Source organism: Heterodontus francisci, chromosome 1, assembly GCF_036365525.1.
Source record: "Heterodontus francisci isolate sHetFra1 chromosome 1, sHetFra1.hap1, whole genome shotgun sequence".
NCBI classification, from domain to species: Eukaryota; Metazoa; Chordata; class Chondrichthyes; order Heterodontiformes; family Heterodontidae; genus Heterodontus; species Heterodontus francisci.
The window spans coordinates 223892353-223919518 of NC_090371.1; the positions used below are offsets into that span (position 1 = coordinate 223892353).

Consider the following 27166-nt stretch of genomic DNA (forward strand, 5'->3'; position numbering starts at 1 on the left):
GGCCAATGATAGAATCTTGTGGGACACCTGCAGGAACTGCAGTAATGGGAAGAGAAGCCATTGATGGCAATTCTCTGACTACGATTAGATAGATAAGGATGATTCCAGGCGAGTGCAGTGCCACCCAGCTGGACGAAGGTGAAGAGGTGTTGGACGAGGATGGTGTGATGGCTTCCGTCCCAGGGTATTAAAAGAAATAGGTGAATATATTGTAGATGCTTGAGGCCTGGTCTTCCAAAGTTCTCTTAATTCAGGAATTGTCCCCTTGGATTTGAAAATTGCCAGTGTCACTGAATTATTTAAGAAAGATGGGAGCAAGAAACCAAGTGATTATAGTCCTATTAGTTTAGCGTCTATGGTTATTCGGGACAGAGTGACTGAGCACTTGGACAAATATGAACTGATCAAAGAGAGCCAACATGGATCTGTAAAGGGTGAGGCAAGTCCAACTACACTAGTTGAAATTTTTAAGGAATTTCCACTGTCCTTTGTGTTGAGAAGTGCTACCTGGATTCACCCTTGAACTGCCTAGCTATAATTTTAAGGTTATGACCTCTTGTCCTCAAATACCCCAAAAATAATTTCTATCTACCCTCTCAAAACCTTTAATCATCTTGAACTTCTCAATTACATCACTCCTCAATCTCTATACGCAAGAGCATACAAACCTAGCCTATGTAGCCTATTCTCATAATATTACCCTTTTAGCCCCGGTATCATTCTGCTGAATCTATGCTGCACCTTCTCCAAGGCCAATATATTCTTCCTGAGATGTGGTGCCCAGAACTGAATGCAATACCCTAAATGGGGTTGAACCATAATTTTATATAACTGGAGCAGAATTTCCACTCCTTTCTATTCCAGCCCCCTTGAGATAAAGACCAACATTCATTGGCCTTTTGAATTATTTTTTGTACCTGTCTGTTAGCTTTCAGTGATTTCTGTATTTGGGTCTTTTTTTAATTCTTTCATGGGATGTGGGCATCGCTGGCAAGGCCAACATTTGTTGCCCATCCCTAATTGCCCTTGAAAACTGAATAGCTTGCTAGGCCATTTCAGAGGACCATGTAAGAGTCAACTACATTGCTGTGGGTCTGGAGTCACATGTAAGCCAGACAAGATAAGGGCAGCAGATTTCCTTCTCTAAAGGACATGAGTGAACCAGATGGGTTTTTGTTACAATCGATGATAGTTTCATGGCACCATTACTGAGACTAGCTTTCAATTCCAGATTTTTGTTAATTAATTGAATTTAAATTCCACCAGCTGCAGTGTGTCTCCGTTTCCCCAGGGCATTGACCTGGGCCTCTGGATTACTAGTCCAATGACATTACCACTATGGCCACCATCTTCTCCTCTCTGCTCCTCCAACAGTTCCTGGATTCTCACCATTTAGAAAATACTCTGATCTATCTTTCTTAGGTCCAAAGTGGTTGACCTCACACTTTCCCACATTGGATTTCATCTGCCACTCATTTAAGCTCTCACTATCCCTTTGCAACTTTGTGCTCTCTTCTACACTATTTACTATGTCACCTAACTTAATGCTGTTAGCAAACTTGCATAGACAGCTCTCTATTCCTTCAACTGTCATTGATAAATATAGTGAAAAGCTGCAGCCCAAGAAAAGATTCCCTGGGGGACACCATTAGTCATTTGCAATGAATTTGAGTATGTACCCATTATCCTTACTCTTGGTTTCCTACCTCCTAACCAATTCCTTACCCATATCAAAAAGTTGTCTCCAATTTCATTTGTTTCCATTTTTGTTAACAGTGTCTTATGTAGACCCTTATTGAATGCCTTCTGGAAGTCCGTGTAAATAACATTCATAGACGCTGCCTTATGCACAACTTTAGTTTTGTCCTCAAAAAAATTCAACTAGATTCGAGTAGTAACTTTCAAAAAGGAATTGGATATATACTTGAAAAGGAAACATTTGCAGGGCTCTGGGGAAGGAGCAAGGGAGTTGGACTAATTGGTTATCTGTTTCAAAGAACTGCCACAAGCATGATCAGCCGAATGAGCTCCTTCTGTACTGTATGCTTCTATAATTCCATATCAAAGATCAAAATTCCACTGTAGACAGCGACAGATAACTTTTTTGAATGTTTAATGTGAGCTACAGCACCCAACACATCCAAAGCAAGTGTATCACACTGCCAGTCAAATGAACAAATGAATAATTTAATCAAGAGCAACTGGTAGCACTGGAAATGGCATCATACCCACTGTTCCACCCATGATTTGTAGGTATATTGTGGAATTGTCAAATTGTAGCAGTGAAAATTGTCATTTGGGTCCAGAAACGGATCCTAATTTGCATATATTAAGCAGGCACCTGCCGATTTCAGGTGGAACATCTGGATACTCAACGAGAAGCCTGATACAAAATGGCGCAGGCAAACTTCCAGAGATGAATGGGCAGACAAGTCAGCAACCCAATTTTCTGTGTCTTTAATTTTTCAACATAAAAGTGTGAGTGCCCATTGAAAACCACCCTGAATATGTCCTATCTTTCATGCTTAACATCAAGGAAAATAAAAAGAAATTAATTCTCCAGGAACACAAAATACCTGAGCTAGGATATCTGTTGTCTCTTGATAGGCATCTGATTGTTCTCACCAGTATTTACTTAACAGATCTAAAAGGACACATACCAACATTTCACATAGTATACTACCCCTGAATTTATAAAACAATGACTCACTCTGGCTCACCATATAAGCAGTACAACAAAGATTTTCGAATCTGTTATATAATACAGTTGGTATACAGGGCTTGAATTTCATGCAAAATTCATTATATGCACTTGCAGTACCTGTTGCTTTTGCAGGTGGCACTGATGGTTAGTTTCTCTGTTGAACAGCTCACATTGTGTGACATACAATAGTTGCCATTTTTTCTTAGCAACTGAAACTTCTAGGGGGTGTTTTTCAATGGCCCATTCAGGCACTAAAGAGCCTCTGAGGTGACCAAGATGTGATTTTCAGCTAAACGCTGGCTTTGCCCACATTTAGCGCAAGATGCCATCTTGGTAAAGGAATTGAAGCTTGCACTAGGAATGGCCATTTGGAGGATCATTAAGGGGCTAATTTCCACTTAGATTTCCTGCTAGCGCTCATTGTATGAAATTTTGGTTGCTTTACTTGATCGAACACTCTCTCCTAAAAGCAACCAGCTGATTGGGATTAAACAAGTCATTGCAGAGGATTTTGAATGCTACTTTTACTGTTCACTTGCTATTGGAGGTTTGAAGGGGACTTTTGAAACACATGGGGAGACTTTCAGTGTTGCTTTGTCAAGACTTCACCAACGCGCTTATCAACATTTATTCTGGAAATTCTCTGAAGTCCACCTAAAAAGATTGAATGCTGTGACATCTTAAAGGAATCACCCAGGAGAAAGGGAGTGCTTGGTTGTGGGCATCTTGATAGAGATCCCCCTTGCCCTACATGAGTAGGTCCGAAAAAGGAATGGGAGGTGGACATGAAGGCAGGCAAAGCAACACCGGCTGCTGCAGGATAGAGGGACAGGTGGATGAGATGTACTCCTGCTCCTTGTGGGTACAAGACATCCCTCCTCCTCGGGATCTCTTACACCAGGATTTCCAGTCTCCAGGTCAGAAAAGCTGTGTCTGCTCTCACTCGGTTCCTGAGCCATCATGAAAACTACCGCTATGTGTCAGATATCACACTCCACATCTTCAGTGGAAATGGTTGCGTGGAACCCACATATACTGCTCCATAAAAATTGCATTCAGTCAGCGTTTGAGTGCTAAAGCTGCTGTATTTTTTAGCACCTTCAGGCATATTCAATTTATGGTAATCAGCAATTAGGGCCAAAATTGCATGCTAAAACAAGACTTTCAAACAGGCATGTCTTATTAGCATAACATCCATTTAGATCCTCTTTTCATCTTTATGTCCAGATATTTGATAATAACATGATAACATTTATATACTGCATAATGTCTTCATTAATTTTTTTTACTTGAAGGCCTTAACCTTTCCTAAAAACCTGGGTTTGCTGAGATCCTGAGCTGAAACTGCATTCTGTAGTCTACACCTAATTTCCCAGGATGTATCAGCACTGTTCAGTCAGCTGTACTTATTGGACACTTTTATTTCATTCCTCACACTTCCTGCCCATTAGTTCTTCTACAAATATTTTTTAAAACCAAGTGGACAAATTTGAAAAGCTTTAGTTGTTGGGTTAGTTGTTTGTGTAGCATTGTCAGGGTATTGTAGAGAAAGTCATAGACTCCAGTAAAGGTTAACTAACAACTCTTTATTTACAGTTACTATTTACACACTCTCTGCAAGCCACCTAAGCTAGCATCCTACGTGCTGTTATACCTTCTTCTCCAGCCTATCTCATGTGCCCATTACATCATTGCTCGTACTGTGGGAGGGATCTCTCTCTGTCTTCAGTATTAACCCTTTACATCCTTATACTACATTAGTGAGGCAAAATTTATGTGCACTGCTTTTTAAAAAAAATAGATTTTGTGTGTGTGAGAGAGAAAATAAGAGAGAGACGGATGGACAGAAACAGCTGATGTAGTTTTTGAGTTCCATTTTGAATTTTGAAACCAGCTGATTCTCTGACTTGTGTTTTGTTGACTGTTACAAATGGCCTTTGCTAATTATGTATCTCTGTGAGATGGAGGCCATAAATTTAATAGGAGGGAGGGAATGGTGCACGCAAGCCCTGAAGCACCCGGGGTGTGGGTGGAAGGTTGGTGGTAGGCACCAGGAAGGCCCAGCTGATTCTAACCACTATTTCATAAGATTGTTGGGCAGGCAACCTGGCCAGCCCATTGTGTTAACTGCTAGCCAGCTGCCCATATGATTCATTTTCTAGCAGGAGTCCCGACCAGTATTTAAATAGCAGTGGTAGTTGCTACAGAGAAGCTGTAAAAATGTCAGAGTGGCTGGCAAGAGAGGGAAGGTAGCCCCAGGTTCTCTGATACTTCAATGGAGATACAACAGTTAGCCATGAGGGTCAATAGGGATGTCCTATTCTCCATAAATGAGAAGAAACCCAACACTGTCATCAAGAAAGCAGGGCTGGAGATGGACAGCAAACAGCAGTAGCATTACGCAGAGGGTCTGGGTCCAGTGCTGGGCTCTGAGGTTCCACATCTATATCCTACTGAGCAGAGCTAGCAGAGGATAGTGTCCTCCGGTACATCATCTCCTGGGTTGTCCCTACTGTTATGATCGCTGGACCTTGTAATATGATTATGTCTTAAAGATTGTGATTTTTAAAAGTTCAAGATGGAGCCCAGAAGGTGATCTGACCTCACCTCCACGCTGCGAAAGGTTACCAGGACAACAGCGAGAACAGATCAAGGACCGTCTTCTGAAGAACAGAGACAACAGCACTAACACCTGAAGAACAATGGGTTTCGTCCTCTCAGACTGTTGAATCATAAAACAAGGAGTCAGCCATTGAGAATATGCAAGCGAACCAGGCAGATGGTAACACCTGGGAACAATGGAAAGGCTGAGTAGCTTTGTGAAACTCAGATTACTGGTCTCTGCATTTTGGAGCAAAACAGTAAACTATTGAATTCTAAGTCCAGGTAAATTTAACATTTTTTGGAGAAAAACAGGCTGTAAGGAAGGAACCATAATTTGGTGGCCTCAAACAGGCTGTAAGAAGGAACCCATCAGGGTGTAGCCTGCTGGCAAGCTGTAAGAGAAGACACCCAACAGTGGCAACTGGAGAGAGAGAGAGAGAGATGGGGGAACACCTGCTCTGTGAAGATACACAGTGAAAGGCTGTGGAGATTTGATCCTGTTTTGAGAGTCGAAGCTTGCGGCGGGGTAAAGGACCCACAAGATCACCAGGAATCACATTATCCACAGACGTCCAGGATAGTAGAGCTCGGAGGAGGGAGCTTTGAAAATATTGATTTTTGAAAAGTCTGGAAGATCCAACCTATTGGAACTGGCAGGAGTTTGGGATTTTTAACTGCAAAGGATTTTGTCATCAAAAAGGACTGTGTAACATAATGTGGTGTGAGATTTTCAAGTGTTGAATAAGTAAAGAAAATACCTTTAATTCAGGGTACTAGCTGCACACAAAGTACTACTTAGTTAATTGGGGATTTCTTAAAATGTGAAATCTTGTTGTGTAATTCATTAAATTGGTCTAGAGGTTCATATCTCGTATTTTTCACATTAACAATCTCTCTGAGGTCATAGCACTGCCATCAGCTCCTCCTTCACCCTCTCCTCTTCCATCATTCACACCAAATTGTCACTCCTTATTCACTTTGCTCATTGTCAGTCACAAAGGCACACTGTATCACCTCTCATCCTCACTCCTAACACATGTTCAAGTCCTGATTTCACCCTTCACTGCTGTCACTCACAGCACCTGCTCTCAAGTGCTCAACTTGCATTTCCTTGCATCATTCCTTCTTAACTAAAACTCAACACATTTACTATACACTATCCCGACTCTCATACCATCTTCCATTCTGCTATTACCCTATGCACTACAGGGGCATGCGCCATGGAGAGGTCACTCCATAGTTGCCTCACAGCGACTAAAACAACACGGAAGGCAGCAGTTATGGGTTATAAGTCCAGATAAATTGGCGTAGAAACTGGGCGCCACGGGTTGCCTTTGTCGGTGGGAGAGGTCATTGCACCTCACTGTACAGCTACCGCCCGCCTCAAACCGGGCAGCCCCCGGTCAATAAGGTTCTGTCCCGCCACAGTCTGCCTGCTTCAATGGGTGCTTGGAGCTCAGGGTCATTGCCCGAAAGGTGGACTGATACACCGCACCAAACAACATGAAAAAAGGAAAGAAGGTACCAGCCCTTCGCTTTGCAAGCTGGAACGTCAGAACTATGTGTCCTGGCCTGTCGGAAGACCTTACACAAATCAACGATTCTCGGAAGACCGCCATCATTAACAACGAGCTCAGTAGATTCAATGTGGACATTGCAGCACTTCAGGAGACTCGCCTCCCCGCGAGTGGCTCTCTAGCAGAGCAAGACTACACCTTCTTCTGGCAGGGCAGGGATCCTGAAGAACCAAGACAGCATGGAGTGGGCTTCGCCATCAGAAACTCCTTGCTCAGCATGATAGAGCCTCCCTCAAATGGCTCGGAATGCATACTGTCCATCCGACTGCTCACCACCTCTGGTCCAGTACACCTACTCAGCATCTATGCTCCAACACTCTGCTCCCCACATGAAGCTAAAGACCAGTTCTATGAACAACTCCATAACATCATTAGCAGCATCCCCAACACCGAACACCTATTCCTGCTGGGGGACTTTAATGCCAGGGTTGGGGCCGACCATGACTCATGGCCCTCCTGCCTTGGGCGCTATGGCGTTGGAAGGATGAATGAGAACGGGCAGAGACTGCTTGAGTTGTGTACCTATCATAACCTCTGCATCACCAACTCGTTCTTTCACACTAAACCCTGTCACCAGGTTTCATGGATGCACCCAAGATCGCGTCGTTGGCACCAGCTAGACCTCATTGTCACAAGGCGAGCCGCCTTAAACAGTGTTCAAATCACACGCAGCTTCCACAGTGCGGACTGCGACACCGACCACTCCCTGGTGTGCAGCAAGGTTAGACTCAGACCAAAGAAGTTGCATCATTCCAAGCAGAAGGGCCACCCGCGCATCAACACGAGCAGAATTTCTCACCCACAGCTGTTACAAAAATTTCTAAATTCACTTGTAACAGCCCTTCAAAACACTCCCACAGGGGATGCTGAGACCAAGTGGGCCCACATCAGAGACGCCATCTATGAGTCAGCTTTGACCACCTACGGCAAAAGTGCGAAGAGAAATGCAGACTGGTTTCAATCTCATAATGAAGAGCTGGAACCTGTCATAGCCGCTAAGCGCATTGCACTGTTGAACTACAAGAAAGCCCCCAGCGATTTAACATCCGCAGCACTTAAAGCAGCCAGAAGTACTGCACAAAGAACAGCTAGGCGTTGCGCAAACGACTACTGGCAACACCTATGCAGTCATATTCAGCTGGCCTCAGACACCGGAAACATCAGAGGAATGTATGATGGCATGAAGAGAGCTCTTGGGCCAACCATCAAGAAGATCGCCCCCCTCAAATCTAAATCGGGGGACATAATCACTGACCAACGCAAACAGATGGACCGCTGGGTTGAGCACTATCTAGAACTGTACTCCAGGGAGAATGCTGTCACTGAGACTGCCCTCAATGCAGCCCAGCCTCTACCAGTCATGGATGAGCTGGACATACAGCCAACCAAATCGGAACTCAGTGATGCCATTGATTCTCTAGCCAGCGGAAAAGCCCCTGGGAATGACAGCATTACCCCTGAAATAATCAAGAGTGCCAAGCCTGCTATACTCTCAGCACTACATGAACTGCTATGCCTGTGCTGGGACGAGGGAGCAGTACCCCAGGACATGCGCGATGCCAATATCATCACCCTCTATAAAAACAAAGGTGACCGCGGTGACTGCAACAACTACCGTGGAATCTCCCTGCTCAGCATAGTGGGGAAAGTCTTTGCTCGAGTCGCTCTGAACAGGCTCCAGAAGCTGGCCGAGCGCGTCTACCCTGAGGCACAGTGTGGCTTTCGTGCAGAGAGATCGACCATTGACATGCTGTTCTCCCTTCGTCAGATACAGGAGAAATGCCGTGAACAACAGATGCCCCTCTACATTGCTTTCATTGATCTCACCAAAGCCTTTGACCTCGTCAGCAGACGTGGTCTCTTCAGACTACTAGAAAAGATCGGATGTCCACCAAAGCTACTAAGTATCATCACCTCATTCCATGACAATATGAAAGGCACAATTCAACATGGTGGCTCCTCATCAGAGCCCTTTCCTATCCTGAGTGGTGTGAAACAGGGCTGTGTTCTCGCACCCACACTTTTTGGGATTTTCTTCTCCCTGCTGCTTTCACATGCGTTCAAATCCTCTGAAGAAGGAATTTTCCTCCACACAAGATCAGGGGGCAGGTTGTTCAACCTTGCCCGTCTAAGAGCGAAGTCCAAAGTACGGAAAGTCCTCATCAGAGAACTCCTCTTTGCTGACGATGCTGCTTTAACATCTCACACTGAAGAGTGCCTGCAGAGTCTCATCGACAGGTTTGCGGCTGCCTGCAATGAATTTGGCCTAACCATCAGCCTCAAGAAAACGAACATCATGGGGCAGGACGTCAGAAATGCTCCATCCATCAATATTGGCGACCACGCTCTGAAAGTGGTTCAAGAGTTCACCTACCTAGGCTCAACTATCACCAGTAACCTGTCTCTAGATGCAGAAATCAACAAGCGCATGGGTAAGGCTTCCACTGCTATGTCCAGACTGGCCAAGAGAGTGTGGGAAAATGGCGCACTGACACGGAACACAAAAGTCCGAGTGTATCAGGCCTGTGTCCTCAGTACCTTGCTCTACGGCAGCGAGGCCTGGACAACGTATGCCAGCCAAGAGCGACGTCTCAATTCATTCCATCTTCGCTGCCTTCGGAGAATACTTGGCATCAGGTGGCAGGACTATATCTCCAACACAGAAGTCCTTGAAGCGGCCAACACCCCCAGCCTATACACACTACTGAGTCAGCGGCGCTTGAGATGGCTTGGCCATGTGAGCCGCATGGAAGATGGCAGGATCCCCAAAGACACATTGTACAGCGAGCTCGCCACTGGTATCAGACCCACCGGCCGTCCATGTCTCCGCTATAAAGACGTCTGCAAACGCGACATGAAATCGTGTGACATTGATCACAAGTCGTGGGAGTCAGTTGCCAGCATTCGCCAGAGCTGGCGGGCAGCCATAAAGACAGGGCTAAATTGTGGCGAGTCGAAGAGACTTAATAGTTGGCAGGAAAAAAGACAGAGGCGCAAGGGGAGAGCCAACTGTGCAACAGCCCCGACAAACAAAGTTCTCTGCAGCACCTGTGGAAGAGCCTGTCACTCCAGAATTGGCCTTTATAGCCACTCCAGGCGCTGCTTCACAAACCACTGACCACCTCCAGGCGCGTATCCATTGTCTCTCGAGATAAGGAGGCCCAAAAGAAACAGGGGCACCATACATCTTCACTAGCCACTCACAACATTCCCCCCTCAGTAGGGGAAGAAAGCATCACAGCAATATGGAGAGGGACAGGACTGGAAAACCACATCACTTTATGGCCCTCACCCAGGGAGAAGAAAAAACACTGAAGATTAGTGGGACATGCAGAGCTGCTAGCATTGAAGATGGTGAGGTTGGTGGCTCTGCTGTATGTGTGGCTATTTCTTACTTGTGTCCCTTCATTTAACACAAGTAATTGCACATTCAACCAACTTTAAGACCTCAGCCAATATGGAAAAGCCTTTCTTGTGCTCCCCTATTCACCTTCTCCTGTTCTTCCCTCCAGGTCCTTCTCATCACCAAGAGCAATTTCTACATCTTGCAGACGAAAGCACTTCTGAGGAAGACATCCCTTCTGGGAATCCTTGACATGCATTACCACTGCAGAGACTGACACATCGCCTGGGGTTGATAGTGAGGTAGAGGAGACATGGTGAATCTCACACCACAAGTGAGCAGGAGCAGATAGTAGTGGCTGAAACAGCCCAATAGACAATGTGCTGGAGGGCACCACCCTTTCCTAGCTCTGCTCAACAGGATAGAGCTGTGAAACGTCAGAGCCCAGCCATGAAAGGGAAAATGCTTTCATGCTAGCAATGAGGTATTGGCAAACCTGTCAAACACTTTGAACATTCTGTCTGGAAGGATAGAGGGGTCCGTTTGCAGCATATTTGGGGTGTCATCACAGGGCATTTCCACTCTGCAATCTGCTTTGGACCACCTCCCACGACACTGTAGTCTTCTCACAGTAGAGGTCTACGTCACCATCTTTTGCAGCTTCTGCCATATTCAGACTATGCTCCTCCTTGGAGAAACTGAATCACTGAATAAATAAGGGCTTTCTAAGCATTACACGTCTCCTACAAAAGCAAATTATGGCTGATGCTGGAAATCTGCAATAAAAACAAAAAATGCTGGAAATACTCAGCAGGTCAGGCAGCATCTATGCAGAGAGAAACAAAGTTAACATTTCAGGTCAATGATCTTTGAAAGGTCATCGACCTAAAATGTTATCTCATCTCCTACAGTCACATCTCACACAAATAAGTGCGAGTAATGAGCTGCAGCTGCATGGAAGGGAGATTAGTGCAATGGCCATGGTATATATCACCTAACTCAGCATGTGGGATCCTTTGCTTCCCTTGTTAACAATATGAGAAACAGCATTCTGTAGACAAATCCCGATAAGTTCAAACAATCAGAGGTTGGTGGACTCCAGCATCTCAAGAGTCATTACATGACTACTACATCCAGTTTCTGGCACCAAAGTTCAGGAAAGATGGCCAAGATTTTCTGGTTAGGACTCAATCAAATTGCACTCAAAATTGCACAAGCTTTGAGAAGTTTTATTGCTTAAATTTCCACTCAAACGCATTTGCATATCAGCAAATGTAAAATCTGTCATGAACAAGTAGAATCAGGCAGCTTTTTAGAACGTTATTTAAAAATGGCACCAAAAAAGATTCCTTGATCTAGTTAGCAGTGGTGCAATTTTATTAATATAGCTGAAAATGGGTCCATTGTAAGTGTTATGACCAGGTGAGCAATGTGTCTTGGGTCCTTTGCTGTCTTCACCTGGCCTTATTGTACCAGGGTTTAATTTTAAACACACTGTGTTATGAGCTCCCCCTTTGTGAATCCTTGTTCACAACTTTCCAATTATAAGGCAAAGAAATGAGCACAACCAGGCTGTCTTTGGTTTAAAGCAGAAAGAGGAAATTTATTAAACCTTAAACTTGAACTCTAATACGGTTCACACCTACAGATATACGACGTGCTCACACTAGCATGCACACAAAATATAAACATGCAAAATAGGGACAGAAAAGAGCAGAAGAAAAGATAAGTAGAACAGTTTGAGGCAATATCTTGTTACTGTTTCTCGAGCTTGCTGTGGTCCTTATTGAAGATATTGTCTTGTGTTTCATTGGGGCCCAGTATTAGTCTCAAACATTGTTCTTGTAGGAAACCTTTTCTCTCTCCGAATTTACGTGTCTTCAATGGTTTCAGTTCCCTGAGAGATGAGCAGGTAGACAGACAGACAGGCAGGAGAGGAGATGTTCTCAGTCCATGAGCACACAGCGTTCTCCCCTCACATCCCTTTGTTGGGAGTTCAAATTCAAAATAAACCTCCCAAGTTGCCCAGCAGGTTAGTCATGTGACTAGCTTCTTATATGAAACAGTCTCTTCACATCCTTTGTTGGAAGTTCAAATTTCTCTGCAACAGCCAGTTAGCCACGTGACTAAAACTGGTCTGACCACTTCCGTGTATTGGAGAAGCAATTAGTAAGTCCCCATTGTTTCAACATTGTCTGGTACAATGTAAATGTCCTTCCAGTCAGGGTTTGTGATTTTTAAGTTTTAATGTTCATGTGGTGAAATAACATAACATAAGACTGCCTCAGTCTTGGCAGGTGGGGTTTGCCTGACATAAGAAATAAAGCATTTTTAATCAAAATGTCTAATCCACCACCAGTGAGTAATCCGATTTTAAATAACTGAAGATGACTTCAAAAATTGTACAGCACCATTTGTTAATTCTATTGGTGTACAGTAGTCAGTTCCTTAGTAAATTAAAACAATTATATTCAAAAGCTTTTAAACTGTGCCCTTTCATGTCCTTCACCCTAAAACATCCAGCCTAATTTTAAGAGCTTCCTCGAAGGCTTCCAAACAAGTGCAGTTAGCCCAAACTCTCAATGGTGATTAATTTGATCTCGGGCATGGCAGTTTTGTGGACAGAGCAACAATCCAGCATGATATTTTTAAATTAGTGCAAAAGATCACAAAAACCAGATTTGTGCTGGATATAATTTGCTCTTAAAATTCTGTGATCTTTTGCACTGTGTTAGCTGACTGCGGGTGAATTAGCTGTAAAAATCAGCACAGACTAATTGATACTCCTACCTAATGTAGGTAGGAGTATAGTCTTGGAAGGGATACTGTGCAGATTCACCAGAATGACACCACCGCTTGAGGGTTAAATTTGAAGGATAAATTGCATTAATGTGACCTGTATTCCATTGAGTTTAGAAGGTTGAGGGGTGATCTAATTGAGATATTTAAAATGATTAGGGGATTCAATAGGGTTGATACAGAGAAACTATTTCCACTGGTGGGAGAATCCAGAGCAAGAGGGCATAATCTTAAATTAGAGCTAGGGCATGTGGAGTGAAATCAGGATGTGCTTTTCACTCAAAAGTGGAGTGGAAATCTGAAACTCTCCCCAGAAAGCTGTGGATGCTGAGACAATATAAACATGCAAAATAGGGACAGAAAAGAGCAGACGAGTGACGAAGATGATTGATGAGGGAAGGGCGGTGGATGTTGTCTGTATGGACTTTAGTAAAGCCTTTGACAAGGTCCCACATGGCAGACTGGTGCAAAAGGTGAAGTCACACGGGATCAGAGGTGAGCTGGCAAGATGGATACAGAATTGGCTCGGTCACAGAAGACAGAGGGTAACAGTGGATGGGTGTTTTTCTGAATGGAGGGATGTGACTAGTGGTGTTCCGCAGGGATCAGTGCTGGGACCTTTGCTCTTTGTAGTATATATAAATGATTTGGAGGAAAATGTAACTGGTCTGACTAGTAAGTTTGCGGACGACACAAAGGTTGGTGGAGTTGCAGATAATGATGAGGATTGTCAGAGGATACAGCAGGATATAGATCGGTTGGAGACTTGGGCGGAGAAATGGCAGATGCAGTTTAATCCGGACAAATGTGAGGTCATGCATTTTGGAAGGTCTAATGCAGGTGGGAGGTATACAGTAAATGGCAGAACCCTTAGGAGTATTGACAGGCGGAGAGATCTGGGCGTACAGGTCCACAGGTCACTGAAAGTGGCAACGCAGGTGGATAAGGTAGTCAAGAAGGCATTCGGCATGCTTGCCTTCATCGGTCGGGGCATAGAGTATAAAAATTGGCAAGTCCTGTTGCAGCTGTACAGAATCTTAGTTAGGCCACACTTAGAATATTGCGTGCAATTCTGGTCGTCACACTACCAGAAGGACGTGGAGGCTTTGGAGAGGGTACAGAGGAGGTTTACCAGGATGTTGCCTGGTCTGGAGGGCAATAGCGATGAGGAGAGGTTGGAAAAACTCGGATTGTTTTCACTGGAACGACGGAGGTGGAGGAGCGACATGATAGAGGTTTACAAAGTTATGAGCGGCATGGACAGAGTGGATAGTCAGAAGCTTTTTCCCAGGGTGGAAGAGTCAGTTACTAGGGGACATAGGTTTAAGTGCGAGGGGCAAAGTTTAGAGGGGATGTGCGAGGCAAGTTTTTACACAGAGGGTGGTGAGTGCCTGGAACTTGCTGCCAGGGGAGGTGGTGGAAGCAGATACGGTAGCAACGTTTAAGAGACATCTTGACAAAGATATGAATAGGAAGGGAATAGAGGGATATGGGCCCCGGAAGTGCAGAAGGTGTTAGTTTCGGCAGGCATCGAGATCGGCGCAGGCTTGGAGGGCCGAATGGCCTGTTCCTGTGCTGTACTGTTCTTTGTTCTTTGACAATTTTCACAACTACAGTTGATAGATTTTAAGGTATCAAGGGATATGGAAGAAAGGTGAGTAAGTTATATTGAGGTACAGATCAGCCATGATCTAATTAGATAGTTATTTCAAATGCTCTTTTTTAAGAAACAGAGTCTGGGTGAAGGAGACAAAGGAGAAAGACAGAGTGAAAAAGAGAGAGGGTGATAACATAGCTATGATATTTTGTTATTTTTAATGGAAATTCGATCATTTGTGTTCTCTTACCAACTTCTGGTAGATTGAGTCATTAAAAAACAAATATAACTGTTATATATATGTATCCATATGCAATTTGAGGAGCAGTTCTTTATTGTTCATCTGATTAGGATGTGAATTTTTATAACATACACCAATAAAAAATGTAATTATTTCACTTAAAATCATTAAACTGCATACACTTAGAATCAAGTTAGTATACACTAATCCACTATGAACAGAACAAGGGTACAAATTTTTAGAATACAGATCATGGTAGGTTGTAATATATAGACTAAACATATATATAAACAAATATATAGACTGCTGAAAACAGTCTTACTTCTTACCACTTTAGTTTTAATTCCTAAAGTGGCGTAAAAAGTATTGATAGTTCAAAAATAGCACAAATAGTGCTTTATAATTTTAACTGTTTTATGAGGGAGTTTTAATTAAGGTGCATTCATTAACTGTTTTGCTATATTTGCATCACTATGTATATGATATGCAATATCAAGTTCAATAACAATGTAAACGAAAGTACATTGAGATTTTTAGTCATGAGTAGAGTATGCATTAAACATTTGAGAGAGATCTGAATAATATTTGCAACCTAGTATCTGACCTTGACAGACACTGGTGGAATCTCTTCAGGCAACAATGATGCAAAGCTTGTTTAGAATCACATGTTAAATTGTTTGCTTATTTTGACAGGGTGCAGGCAGTTCTTTCCACATCCTAGAACAAGAAATACAGACAGTTCAACAGATCCAGAAGCGTTTTCCTAATTTCCAGCCAATTCCCATTTACAATGATGAGGCTGATCCACTGGTGGGTTGGTCAATTCCCCAGATTTGGAGAGCTGAAGTAACCTACGCTGCTATGGTTGTTAAGGTAAATTTAAAAATTCCATTGCACAATTTGCTTTCCAAGGTATGCCTCATAACTCATTTATGACTGTTTTTTATGGGCATAGCCATTCTATTTCAATAATTGTTTTCCAAGTAGTTTAGCAGTTCACAGACTAATACTGCACATATTTCAGCAGATTTGATCTGGGTTCGATAATCCTACTTGTTACAAACTGTATAAGAATGATGAGTTCTGTCCCTTTGCAATATATTGATATAAAGATGTAAATATATACTATAGCTATACTGGATGTTTATTAGAGATACAGCACTGAAACAGGCCCTTCGGCCCACCGAGTCTGTGCCGAACATCAACCACCCATTTATACTAATCCTACACTAATCCCATATTCCTACCAAACATGCCCACCTGTTCCTATATATTTCCCTACCACCTACCTATACTAGTGACAATTTATAACAGCCAATTTACCTACCAACCTGCAAGTCTTTTGGCTTGTGGGAGGAAACCGGAGCACCCGGAGAAAACCCACGCAGACACAGGGAGAACTTGCAAACTCCACACAGGCAGTACCAGGAATCGAACCCGGGTCCCTGGAGCTGTGAGGCTGCGGTGCTAACCACTGCGCCACTGTGCCGCCCCAATGTGATATTTATTCATTAGTATATCACCAAGTCCTGTTCACCTATCGCCCCCTGTGCTCGCTGACTTACAGTGGCTCCCAGTCAAGCAACATCTTGATTTTAAAATTCTCATCCTCATTTTCAAATCCCTCCATGGCCTCGCCCCTCCCTCCCTATCTCTGTAGTCTCCTCCGCCCCCACAACCCTCCGAGATATCTGCTGTCCTCTAATTCTGGTCTCTTGAGCATCCCCGATTTTAATCACTCCGCCATTGGTGGCCATGCCTTCAGTTGCCTAGGCCCGAAGCTCTGGAATACCCTCCCTAAGCCTCTCCACCTCTCTATGTTACTTTCCTCCTTCAAGACACACCTTAAAACCTACCTCCTTGACCAAGCTTTTGATCATCTGACCTAATATCTCCTTATGTGGCTCGGTGCCATATTTTGTTTTGTAATGCTCCTGTGAAGCATCTTGGGATGTTTTATTGTGTTAAAAGTGCTATGTAAATGTAAGTTGTTGTTATGTGATAATGGTTCAGTTCCTCTTTGACTGAAGTGCATTCCTGAAGAGAATGTGCAATTTTCAAGCAAATCCAGCTCCAACAAGAGTGGGGAGTGTTGTAAACACAAAGTAGAATTGAAAATTGTATATTGAATGCCTTTCAAATACTTATTGGCCTGATGGAAAAATGATGCCAGTATATGCATTGCTTAGAGTACTTCTGTACCAGGTATTAAACACAAATAACTTTTGTGTTTAGTTTTATTGATCAGCATGGGAGTTACGTAGAGACTTAAACATATCACATGAAGTTTACCCAACACCAATAACATTTATTGCAGTATTACTTGTATCCAATACAAGATCAGGGAGCAGGTTGTTCAACCTTACCCGTCTAAGTGCGAAGACCAAAGTACGGAAAGTCCTCATCAGGGAACTCCTCTTTGCTGACGATGCTGCTTTAACATCTCACACTGAAGAGTGTCTGCAGAGTCTCATCGACAGGTTTGCGGCTGCCTGCAATGAATTTGGCCTAACCATCAGCCTCAAGAAAACGAACATCATGGGACAGGACGTCAGAAATGCTCCATCCATCAATATCGGCGACCACGCCGATAGAGTTCACCTATCTAGGCTCAACTATCACCAGTAACCTGTTTCTCGATGCAGAAATCAACAAGCGTATGGGAAAGGCTTCCACTGCTATGTCCAGACTGGCCAAGAGAGTGTGGGAAAATGGTGCACTGACACGGAACACAAAAGTCCGAGTGTATCAAGCCTGTGTCCTCAGTACCTTACTCTATGGCAGCGAGGCCTGGACAACATATGTCAGCCAAGAGCGATGTCTCAATTCATTCCATCTTCACTGCCTCCGGAGAATCCTTGGCATCAGGTGGCAGGACCGTATCTCCAACACAGAAGTCCTCGAGGCGGCCAACATCCCCAGCTTATACACACTACTGAGTCAGCGGCGCTTGAGATGGCTTGGCCATGTGAGCCGCATGGAAGATGGCAGGATCCCCAAAGACACATTGTACAGCGAGCTCGCCACTGGTATCAGACCTACCAGCCGTCCATGTCTGCGCTTTAAAGACGTCTGCAAACGCGACATGAAGTCCTGTGACATTGATCACAAGTCGTGGGAGTCAGTTGCCAGTGTTCGCCAGAGCTGGCGGACAGCCATAAAGGTGGGGCTAAAGACTGGCAAGTCAAAGAGACTTAGCAGTTGGCAGGAAAAAAGACAGAAGCGCAAGGGGAGAGCCAACTGTGTAACAGCCCCGACAAACAATTTCTTCTGCAGCACCTGTGGAAGAGTCTGTCACTCTAGCCACTCCAGGCGCAGCTGCACAAACTACTGACCACCTCCAGGCACTTACCCATTGTCTCTCGAGACAAGGAGGCCAAAGAAGAAGAAGACTTGTATCCAATATTGTGAAATGTCGAAAGCTGGCAATTCTCTACTGAGCACATGTCATTTGCAATTTGATCCATTGCCATTGGATCTAGCTGACAAAAGCAGGTGCAATCAGACCCAATTCTTCTGTGCCAAAACCATTCCTGGATCATCATGAAGAGCACAGATAACCCTTGGTTTCTTTCCTTCACGACAACTTCCCCCTTAAATCCTTTTCCATGCCCTCTCAACCTTCACTTCCAACAACAAATGCAAGGAGCTCATGGTTTCTTTGTCATTTGCTTGAGATTATCTATTCAACTACCTCTGCTACTTTAATGCCATCCCATTGCCCACCAAGCCAAACCTCCTCCTAAGCTCCCCTTTTCTTCGAAGTGATCCCCTATTCTTCTCTAATTTCTCTCCTATCTCATTTCATACCTTCGATGAGTGCATCTCCTGCTCCCTTGATTCCCTCCCAATTACCTCCTGTCATGTCCCCCATGCAACTGCCATTGTATACGGTCCTGGTTCCTCAGACACTATCACCCTTTCTTTCAAACTGCCATCATCATCCCTCCTAAAAGAAATTCTCGACCAGCCTCCTAAAACAGAACACTCTCTATCTTTGTAAACTATCAGCCATTCCAACCTTCTTTCTCTCTAAAGACCTTGAACATTCTGTTGTCTCGCAAATCTGGAATCACCTTTCCAACAACATGTTTGAGTCTGTCCAATCAGATCTTCACCCGACCCCAGCATTAAAATGGCCACAGTCACAAATTATTCCTATGTAACTTTGGCCATGATATACTTTTTTCTTCATCTTCTGCGACCTCTCTTGAGCCTTTCACAAGGTCGACTGTACCATCCTGTTCTATTGTCTCTCTATTGTCAAGCTGAAAGAGACTAACCTCTCTTGGCTCCACTTCTGTTACAACCAGAGCAACTCCAGCAATGGTTTATTGTCCCAGCAGTACAACTGGAGTTCTCCAAACATCTACCTTTGGCCTTTTCCTCTTCCTCATCGACATGATGCCCCATGGCCAAATCATCCAAAGGCATGAGGTCTGAACATAAGATATAGGAGCAGTAGTAAACCATACACTCCCTCAAGTTTGCTCTGTCATTCAAACAAAGAACAAAGAACAGTACAACACAGGAACAGGCCATTCGGCCCTCCAAGCCTGCGCCGATCTTGATGCCTGCCTAAACTAACACCTTCTGCACTTCCGGGGCCCATATCCCTCTATTCCCTTCCTATTCATATCTTTGTCAAGATGTCTCTTAAACGTTGCTATCGTATCTGCTTCCACCACCTCCCCTGGCAGCAAGTTCCAGGCACTCACCACCCTCTGTGTAAAAAACTTGCCTCGCACATCCCCTCTAAACTTTGCCCCTCGCACCTTAAACCTATGTCCCCTAGTAACTGACTCTTCCACCCTGGGAAAAAGCTTCTGACTATCCACTCTGTCCATGCCGCTCATAACTTTGTAAACCTCTATCATGTCGCCCCTCCACCTCCGTCGTTCCAGTGAAAACAATCCGAGTTTTTCCAACCTCTCCTCATAGCTAATGCCCTCCAGACCAGGCAACATCCTGGTAAACCTCCTCTGTACCCTCTCCAAAGCCTCCACGTCCTTCTGGTAGTGTGGCGACCAGAATTGCACGCAATGTTCTAAGTGTGGCCTAACTAAGGTTCTGTACAGCTGCAACAGGACTTGCCAATTTTTATACTCTATGCCCCGACCGATGAAGGCAAGCATGCCGAATGCCTTCTTGACTACCTTATCCATCTGCATTGCCACTTTCAGTGACCTGTGGACCTGTACGCCCAGATCTCTCTGCCTGTCAATACTCCTAAGGGTTCTGCCATTTACTGTATCCCTCCCACCTGCATTAGACCTTCAAAAATGCATTACCTCACATTTGTCCGGATGAAACTGCATCTGCCATTTCTCCGCCCAAGTCTCCAACCGATCAATATGATCATGACTGATCCTCAGCCTCAGTTCCACTTTCACGCCCCCCGCCTCCCCACCCAACACCCACCCCCTCTTATCCCTTGATCCCTGTGAATCCCAGCTTTAAATATACTCAACGATGGAGCATCCACAACCCTCTGGGGTAGACAATTCCAAAGATTCACAATTCTCTAAGTGAAGAAATTTTTCCTCATCTCAGTCCTAAATGATCGGCCCCTTATCCTGAGACTGTGCCCCCCACCCCCCACCCCCCCCGTGTTCTCAGTGTATTTCCACAGTCTGTTTCCACAAGTCCACTGACAATAACCTCTTCATCACCTATTCCTGTTCTGTTCTGTTCCTGAGCTTTTGTGACATCCATTTTTGGATGATACATACTTTCCTCCAGTTAAACACTGGGACATCATCTTTGTCACAGAATCACAGAAACCCACTACAAACTCCATACCCTTTCACTGATTCCATATCCCTCCTTAAGCAGTGTTTCATATTGAACCAGACTGATCATCCTGTTCAACCCTGAGCTGAGTTTCAGGCCCCAACACCTCTTCATCAGAAAGACTGCCTACTTTCATCTCCATAACATCACCCTCCACCTACTCAGTATCAGCCCATCTGTTGCTGAAAATTCTCATTGTTGCCCGCATTACCTCTATACTTTACCATTCCAGTGTTCTCTTGGCTGATTTTCTGCCATCCATACTATTAAGCTACAGCTCATCTAAAACTCTGTTACCCACAACTGCTCATTTGTCACATCTGTCCTTGCAGATGTACATTGGCTCCCAGTCCCTGAGAAACTAGAGAAGCTTGAATTGTTCTTCTTAGAACAAAGAAGATTGTGGAGAAGTTTAATATGTTCAAAATCATAAGGGTTTTTGATAAAGTAGTTAGGCAGAAACTATTTCCATTAGCAGGTGGGTCGGAAATTAGAGGATACAAATTTAAGATAATTGGCAAAAGAAATCGAGAGGAGATGGGGAGACATTTTTCACTAAGCGAGTGGAATGCACACCCTGAAAGAATGAAACTTCCATAGTAATTTTCAAAGTGGAAGTGGATATATGCTTAAAAAGAAAGAAATTGCAGGCTTCAGGGAAAGAGCAGGGGAATGCACCTAATTGGAGAGCTCCTTCAAAGAGCTGACACAAGCATGACTCAAACCTGGAGGTATGACAAACTGTGAGAATGATAAGAATCAACTACAACAGGACATAGATAGGCTAGCAGAATGGGCAGACAAGTGGCAGATGGAATTTAATACAGAGAAGTATGAGGTGATGCATTTTGGCAGAAGGGATAGGGAGGCAATATAGACTCGAAGAATGGTTAGGGACAGATGGACCTGGGGGTCATATGCATAGATCTTTGAAGGTGGCAGAACATATTGAGAGAGTAGTTAGCAAAGCATATGGTATCTTGGGCTTCATAAATAGAGGTAATGTGGACAAAAGCAGGGAAATTATGCTGAACCTTTATAAAACTCTGATTAGGTCACAACTGGAGTATTGCGTCCAGTTCTGGTCACCACACTTCAGGAAGGATGTGAGGATGGTTGAGAGGATATAGAGGAAATTTACCAGAATTGTTCCAGGGATGAAGGATTTTAACTACAAGTTTAGGTTGGAGAAGCTGGAGTTGTTCTCCTTGGAGCAAAGGAGATTGAGGGAAAATTTGATGGAGGTGTACAAGATTATGACAGGTTTAGATAAGGTAGACAAAGAAAAGTTGTTCGTATTAGCTGACGGTACAAGGACTAGGGAACACGTACTTAAGGTTTTGGGCAAGAGATGCAGGGGAGATGTGAAAAAGAACATTTTTATGCAGCGAGTGGTAATTTCCTGAAACTCACAGCCCATGAGGGTAGTGGAAGCGGAGGCGATCAATAATTTCAAAAGGAAATTGGATGGGCACTTCAGGGAAGTAATCTTGCAGGACTACAGGGATACAGCAGGGGAATGAGATTGATTGGATTGATCTACAGAGAGCCGACATGGACTCAATGGGCTGAATGGCCTCCTTCTGTGCTGTGATGACGCTATGACTATGACTCTATGATGGGCCAAATGTGTTGTATCATTCTATGAATCTAGTCACCTGATCTAAGGCAAATCAGCATTTGCAGAAGACATTCAGGCTGTATTTGAAATTCAGCATTCTTATATTGATTTCTCTTGCGTTTTTCAATTGCAATGACCTCCCTATTGGTGGTCACCCTTTTAGCCATATTAATAAATTTCTCCTAAAGCCTTGATATTCTTCATAAGGCGTGTTACCTAGAATTGCACTCCAGCTCAATTCTATCCATTGATTTCTAAAGGTTCAGCATAATTTCCTTGCTTTTAATGCATGCCTCTATTTTTAAAGCCAAAGATCTTGTATGTTTTTTTGGCAGCCTTCTCAACCTTCAAAGATTTGTATACATACAACCCCAGGTGTCTCTCTCCTGCACCCCTTCAAAAAAATTGTTTGTGGTTATTTTGGCCAAAGACACTAAACAGTTGATATGTTGATAGGAGAAGACTGTGTAAAAGTCTGGATTTAGCAATTTTTGAGTTAATTGACTCATGATTTAAATATGCCTGCAGACGTTGAAACTGATAATTGCAAATTTAGCACTCAAGCGCTGATTAGCCTGGAGCTGTATATGTAGCCTAAACTCACCTACTTCCACTGACGGTGTGGAGTGCAAAGGCTGGAAGTGGAATGATGCCTCAAGGAGCAAGAGAGAGAGTTCCCAGTTTCTCCACTGTGGCACTGGAGGTCCCAGAAAGTCTCCTGATGTGTCTCAAAAGTCTTCTTCAAACACAGTGTCGTCAGTCGATCTCAATTAGCAAGTGAACATTGAAAGCTCAGTATGCCTCAAAATACACAGCAAGGATTTGTTTACTCCTGTTCAGCTGGTTGCTGTTTTGGAGAGATGGGTAAATTAAGTGTCATCCACCAAAGTAGCATTCAGCCTCTTTAATGAGGGCTAGCAGGCAATTTAATTGTCAATCAGCCCCTTAATCGTCTGGGCAACCATTCTTACTTCGTCTCCTTTACCAAGATGGTGTATTACACTAAACATGGGCTAAACTGATGTTACAGCTTAAGGCCCCATCTTGGCTGCCTCTTTAACGCCTAATGAAATTGGCCAAAATCATACTGTTAGTTTAGATTGCCTCTCCTCACTCTTCCTACGAAAGGACATCACTTCACACTTCTCTACATTACATTTTATCTGCCATTTGCCCAGTTCACCAATCTGTCTATGTGTTCTTGAAGTCTGTACCTATCCTCCTCACTTTTTAGATTTCCAACTTTTCTGTCATCTCAAAATTTTGAGATTATGACTATGAATTATAGCCAAATCTAGGTCATTAACATATATTCAAAAGAGCAATGGTTCCAGTATACTTCACTCCAGTCTGAGAAACAGCTATTCACCATTACAGACATTACAGGTAAAGGGAAAACAAAATATGTAAAGTAATTAAACCGAGAGAAAAATAATAATCATGTGAGCAAAACAATAGAGCTGAAGGACAGGTTAGATTGCGTGGCCCAAATAAGCATTCTTTATATAAATACATGAAGTATAAGGAACAAATTGAATGTATTGCAGGCACAATTTGACTTGGAGGGTAGGACATTACTGAGACATGGCTGAAAGACTGTCAGGACCAGGAACTAAATTTACTAGGCTTTAAGGTCTACAGGAAAGACAGGGGAAATGGTAGAGGGGAGGAGTAGCCTTAGTGATTATGGATCAAATCACTTCAGTGATAATAGAGGATATAACATGATGTAAATAGGCAGCGGAGACTTTATAGGTATAATTAAGAAAGAGAAAAGGACTTAAGACCCCCTGTTAGCAACAATGAAGTGGTAGATAGCATAAATGCAGAGATTAGGCAGGCATGTAGCAAAGGGAGTGATTTTAACTTGCATGTAGATTAGAATTAGCAGACGAGCACATGTCAGAAAACTAGTGAATTTCTTGAGTTCATGTTCTGGATAGTTTTCTGCAACAATATCTCGTAGAACCAATAAGTGGGCAGGAAAATTAGATTTAGTAATAAGCAATGAGCCAGATTTAGTTAACAGCCTAACAGTACATGAACATTTATCTTATGGCAATCACCATATGATTGAGTTCAATATAGTATTTGAAAGGGGCAAATGTGAAGCAGCTACTAAGATTCTGAATTTAGGGTAAGTTGACTTCAATGCATTGGAACAGTCTGTCCACAGTAGACTGGGAAAATCTGTTAATGAGTATAAAGACAGAGGATCAGTGGAAGGTGTTCCAAAAATAATTTAATGTGATGCAGAACCAGTTTATACCCCTAAGGAGCAAAAGATCTACTTGTCAAAAAAACAACCATGGACAATGTAAGAATTAAGAGACAACATAAAACTAAAAGAAAAAGCATACAGAAATGCAAAAAGTAGCACAGATCCCAGCAAATGGGAGAGATACAAAGAACAGCAAAGGCTGACAAAACAAATAGTAAAAAACGCAAAGAAACTTGCAAGGGATAAATAACTAAATCAACACAAAACCATTTTATAATTATATTAAGAAAAAGAGAGTGGTTAGAAGCATTGTGGACCTCCTGAAAATTGATTATTGTGATATTGTCAATGCAAATAAGGACATGGTGGACATGTTGAATAATTACTTTGCATCAGTATTTACAGTGCAGAAAGGGGTTAGCATGCCAGAAATCTCAAGAAAACTAGGGCCGGGTCTTAACGTTGAGCGGACGGGAGCTAGCCACCACCTGAAAGGTCGGTGGTGAACCCGCTTCCACCTCACCTGGGGATCTGTTCCATATTTTACGGGTCCTCAGACTTTAACTTTTCCAAGGCGGGACTTCCACCCGCTTGAGGGAGGAAGTCCCGCCTTATTGAACTGTCGGCCAGTCAGCAGGCCGACAGCTCTTAGTCCCAGCAGTGCTACCGGGAGCGGTGGCCACTGCTGGGACTGCAGCCCAGCCGACAGCAGAGGAAGACATGGAACCGAGAGTTAAGGGAAGTTTTGGTTGCCTCGCCGGGGGTAATCGGTCGGGCCCCGGCAAGGCAAGGGTGGTCGGTTGGGTGGAAGGGGGGCATGTTGGGTGCTGGGGGTAGTTGGGGTAGCAGGGGCCACCCTCCATCGGGCAAGGACAGAGGCAGAGAAAGGCAGGAGGGGAGGAATGAACAGAAGGGAAGTTCTGAGATTGAATGGAGGGGCAGAGAGATTAAATAACAAAAGGGATGATGGTGCAAGGTAAAAGAAAATGGTAATGGGACAAGTAAGCAAATAAAAGATGGGTCAAGAGGTGGTGTGAACAGCAATAGCAGAATCATTGTCAACAGCTGTTGTCCGAAAATGGGACAGGAGGTTATGATCCAAATTTGTTGAACTAACTGTAGTCCTGTGAGGTGCCCAATCGAAAGATGAGTTGCTGTTCCTTGTGCTTCCCCTGAACTAAGGTCAGAGAAGTTAGTGCGGGAGTGGGATGAAGAATTAAAATGACAGGTGAGAGGAAGCTAAGGTCAGGAGGCGTTCTGTAAAGCGACCAGCCAGTCTGAATTTGGCCTCCCCAATGTAGAGAAGACTGCATCGTGAGCATTGAATACAGTGCACTAAATTGAAAGAAATACAAGCAAATTGCTGTTTCACCTGGAAGGAGTGTTTGCGTCCTGGACAGTAGGAAGGGAGGAGGTAAAAGGGCAGGTTTTGCATGTCATGAAGTTAACGTTAGAAGGTGCATTGGGAAGGGGAGGGAATGTTGGGGGTGATTGAAGAGTGGACTAAAGTGTCGTGGAGGTTACGGTCCCTTCAGAATGCTGAAAGGGGAGAGGTGTGGAAGATGTGTTTGGTGGTGGCATCGTGCTGGATGTGACGAAAATAATGGAGGATGATCCATTGAATGTGGAGGCTGGTGGGGTGGAAGGTAAGAACAAGGGGAACCCTTTAGTGATTCTGGGAGGATGGAGAAGGGGTGAGAGCAGAAATGTGGGAATTTGAAAGGACATGCTTCAGGGCCCTGTCAGTTATGGTGGAAGGGAATCCTTGATTGAGGAAAAAGGAAGATATATCGGAAGCACTAGTACAGAAGGTGGCATCGTCAGAACAGATGCAACATCGAAGAAGAAAATGAGAATGGAATAGAGTCCTTACTTGAAGCTGGGTAGGAGGAAATGTAGCCAAGTTGGCTGTGGGAACCGGCTGGAATTTTTAAAAATTCATTTATGGGATGTGGGTGTCGCTTTATGTGACAGCATTTGTTGTCCATCCCGAATTGCCCTTGAGATGGTGCAGGTGAGTTGCCTTCTTGAGCCACTGCAGTCCATGTGGGGTGGGTACACCCACAGTGCTGTTAGGAAGGGAGTTCCAGGATTTTGACCCAGCGACAGTGAAGGAACAGCGATATAGTTCCAAGTCAGCATGGTGTGTGACTTGGAGGGGAAATTGCAGGTGGTGATGTTCCCATGCATTTGCTGCCCTTGTCCTTAGAGGTGGTAGAGGTCACGGGTTTGGAAGGTGCTGTCGTAGGAGCCTTGGTGCGTTGCTGCAGTGCATCTTGTAGATGGTACACACTGCTGCCGCTATGCATCGGTTGTGAAGGGAGTGAATATTTGTGGATGGGGTGCCAATCAAGCGGGCTGCTTTGTCCTGGATGGTGTCGAGCTTCTTGAGTGTTGTTGGAGCTGCGCCCATCCAGGCAAGTGGAGAGTATTCCATCATTCTCCTGACTTGTGCCTTGAAAATGATGGACTGGCTTTGGGGAGTCCAGAGGTGAGTTACTCGCCACAGGATTCCTAGCGTCTGAACTGCTCTTGTAGCCACGGTATTTATGTGGCTACTCCAGTTCAGTTTCTGGTCAATGGTAACCATCAGGATGTTGATAGTGGGGCATTCAGTGATCATAATGCCATTGAATGTCAAGGGGTGATGGTTAGATTTTCTCTTG

General features: G+C 44.0%; 2 protein-coding genes across 15 annotated transcripts in view; one reads left to right on the top strand and one right to left on the bottom strand.

Moving 5' to 3' along the window:
- idua (alpha-L-iduronidase) overlaps nucleotides 1–27166 on the top strand; it is a 361720-nt gene that overhangs the window by 219354 nt on the left and 115200 nt on the right. The window contains exon 7 of the mRNA XM_068041727.1: nucleotides 15559–15738. Coding sequence (XP_067897828.1) covers nucleotides 15559–15738 — 180 coding nt within the window. The remainder of the gene's footprint in view (nucleotides 1–15558; nucleotides 15739–27166) is intronic.
- The window catches only part of LOC137374992 (sulfate transporter-like), a 282625-nt gene that overhangs the window by 205374 nt on the left and 50085 nt on the right, over nucleotides 1–27166 (bottom strand). The gene's annotated exons all lie outside the window — the stretch shown is intronic.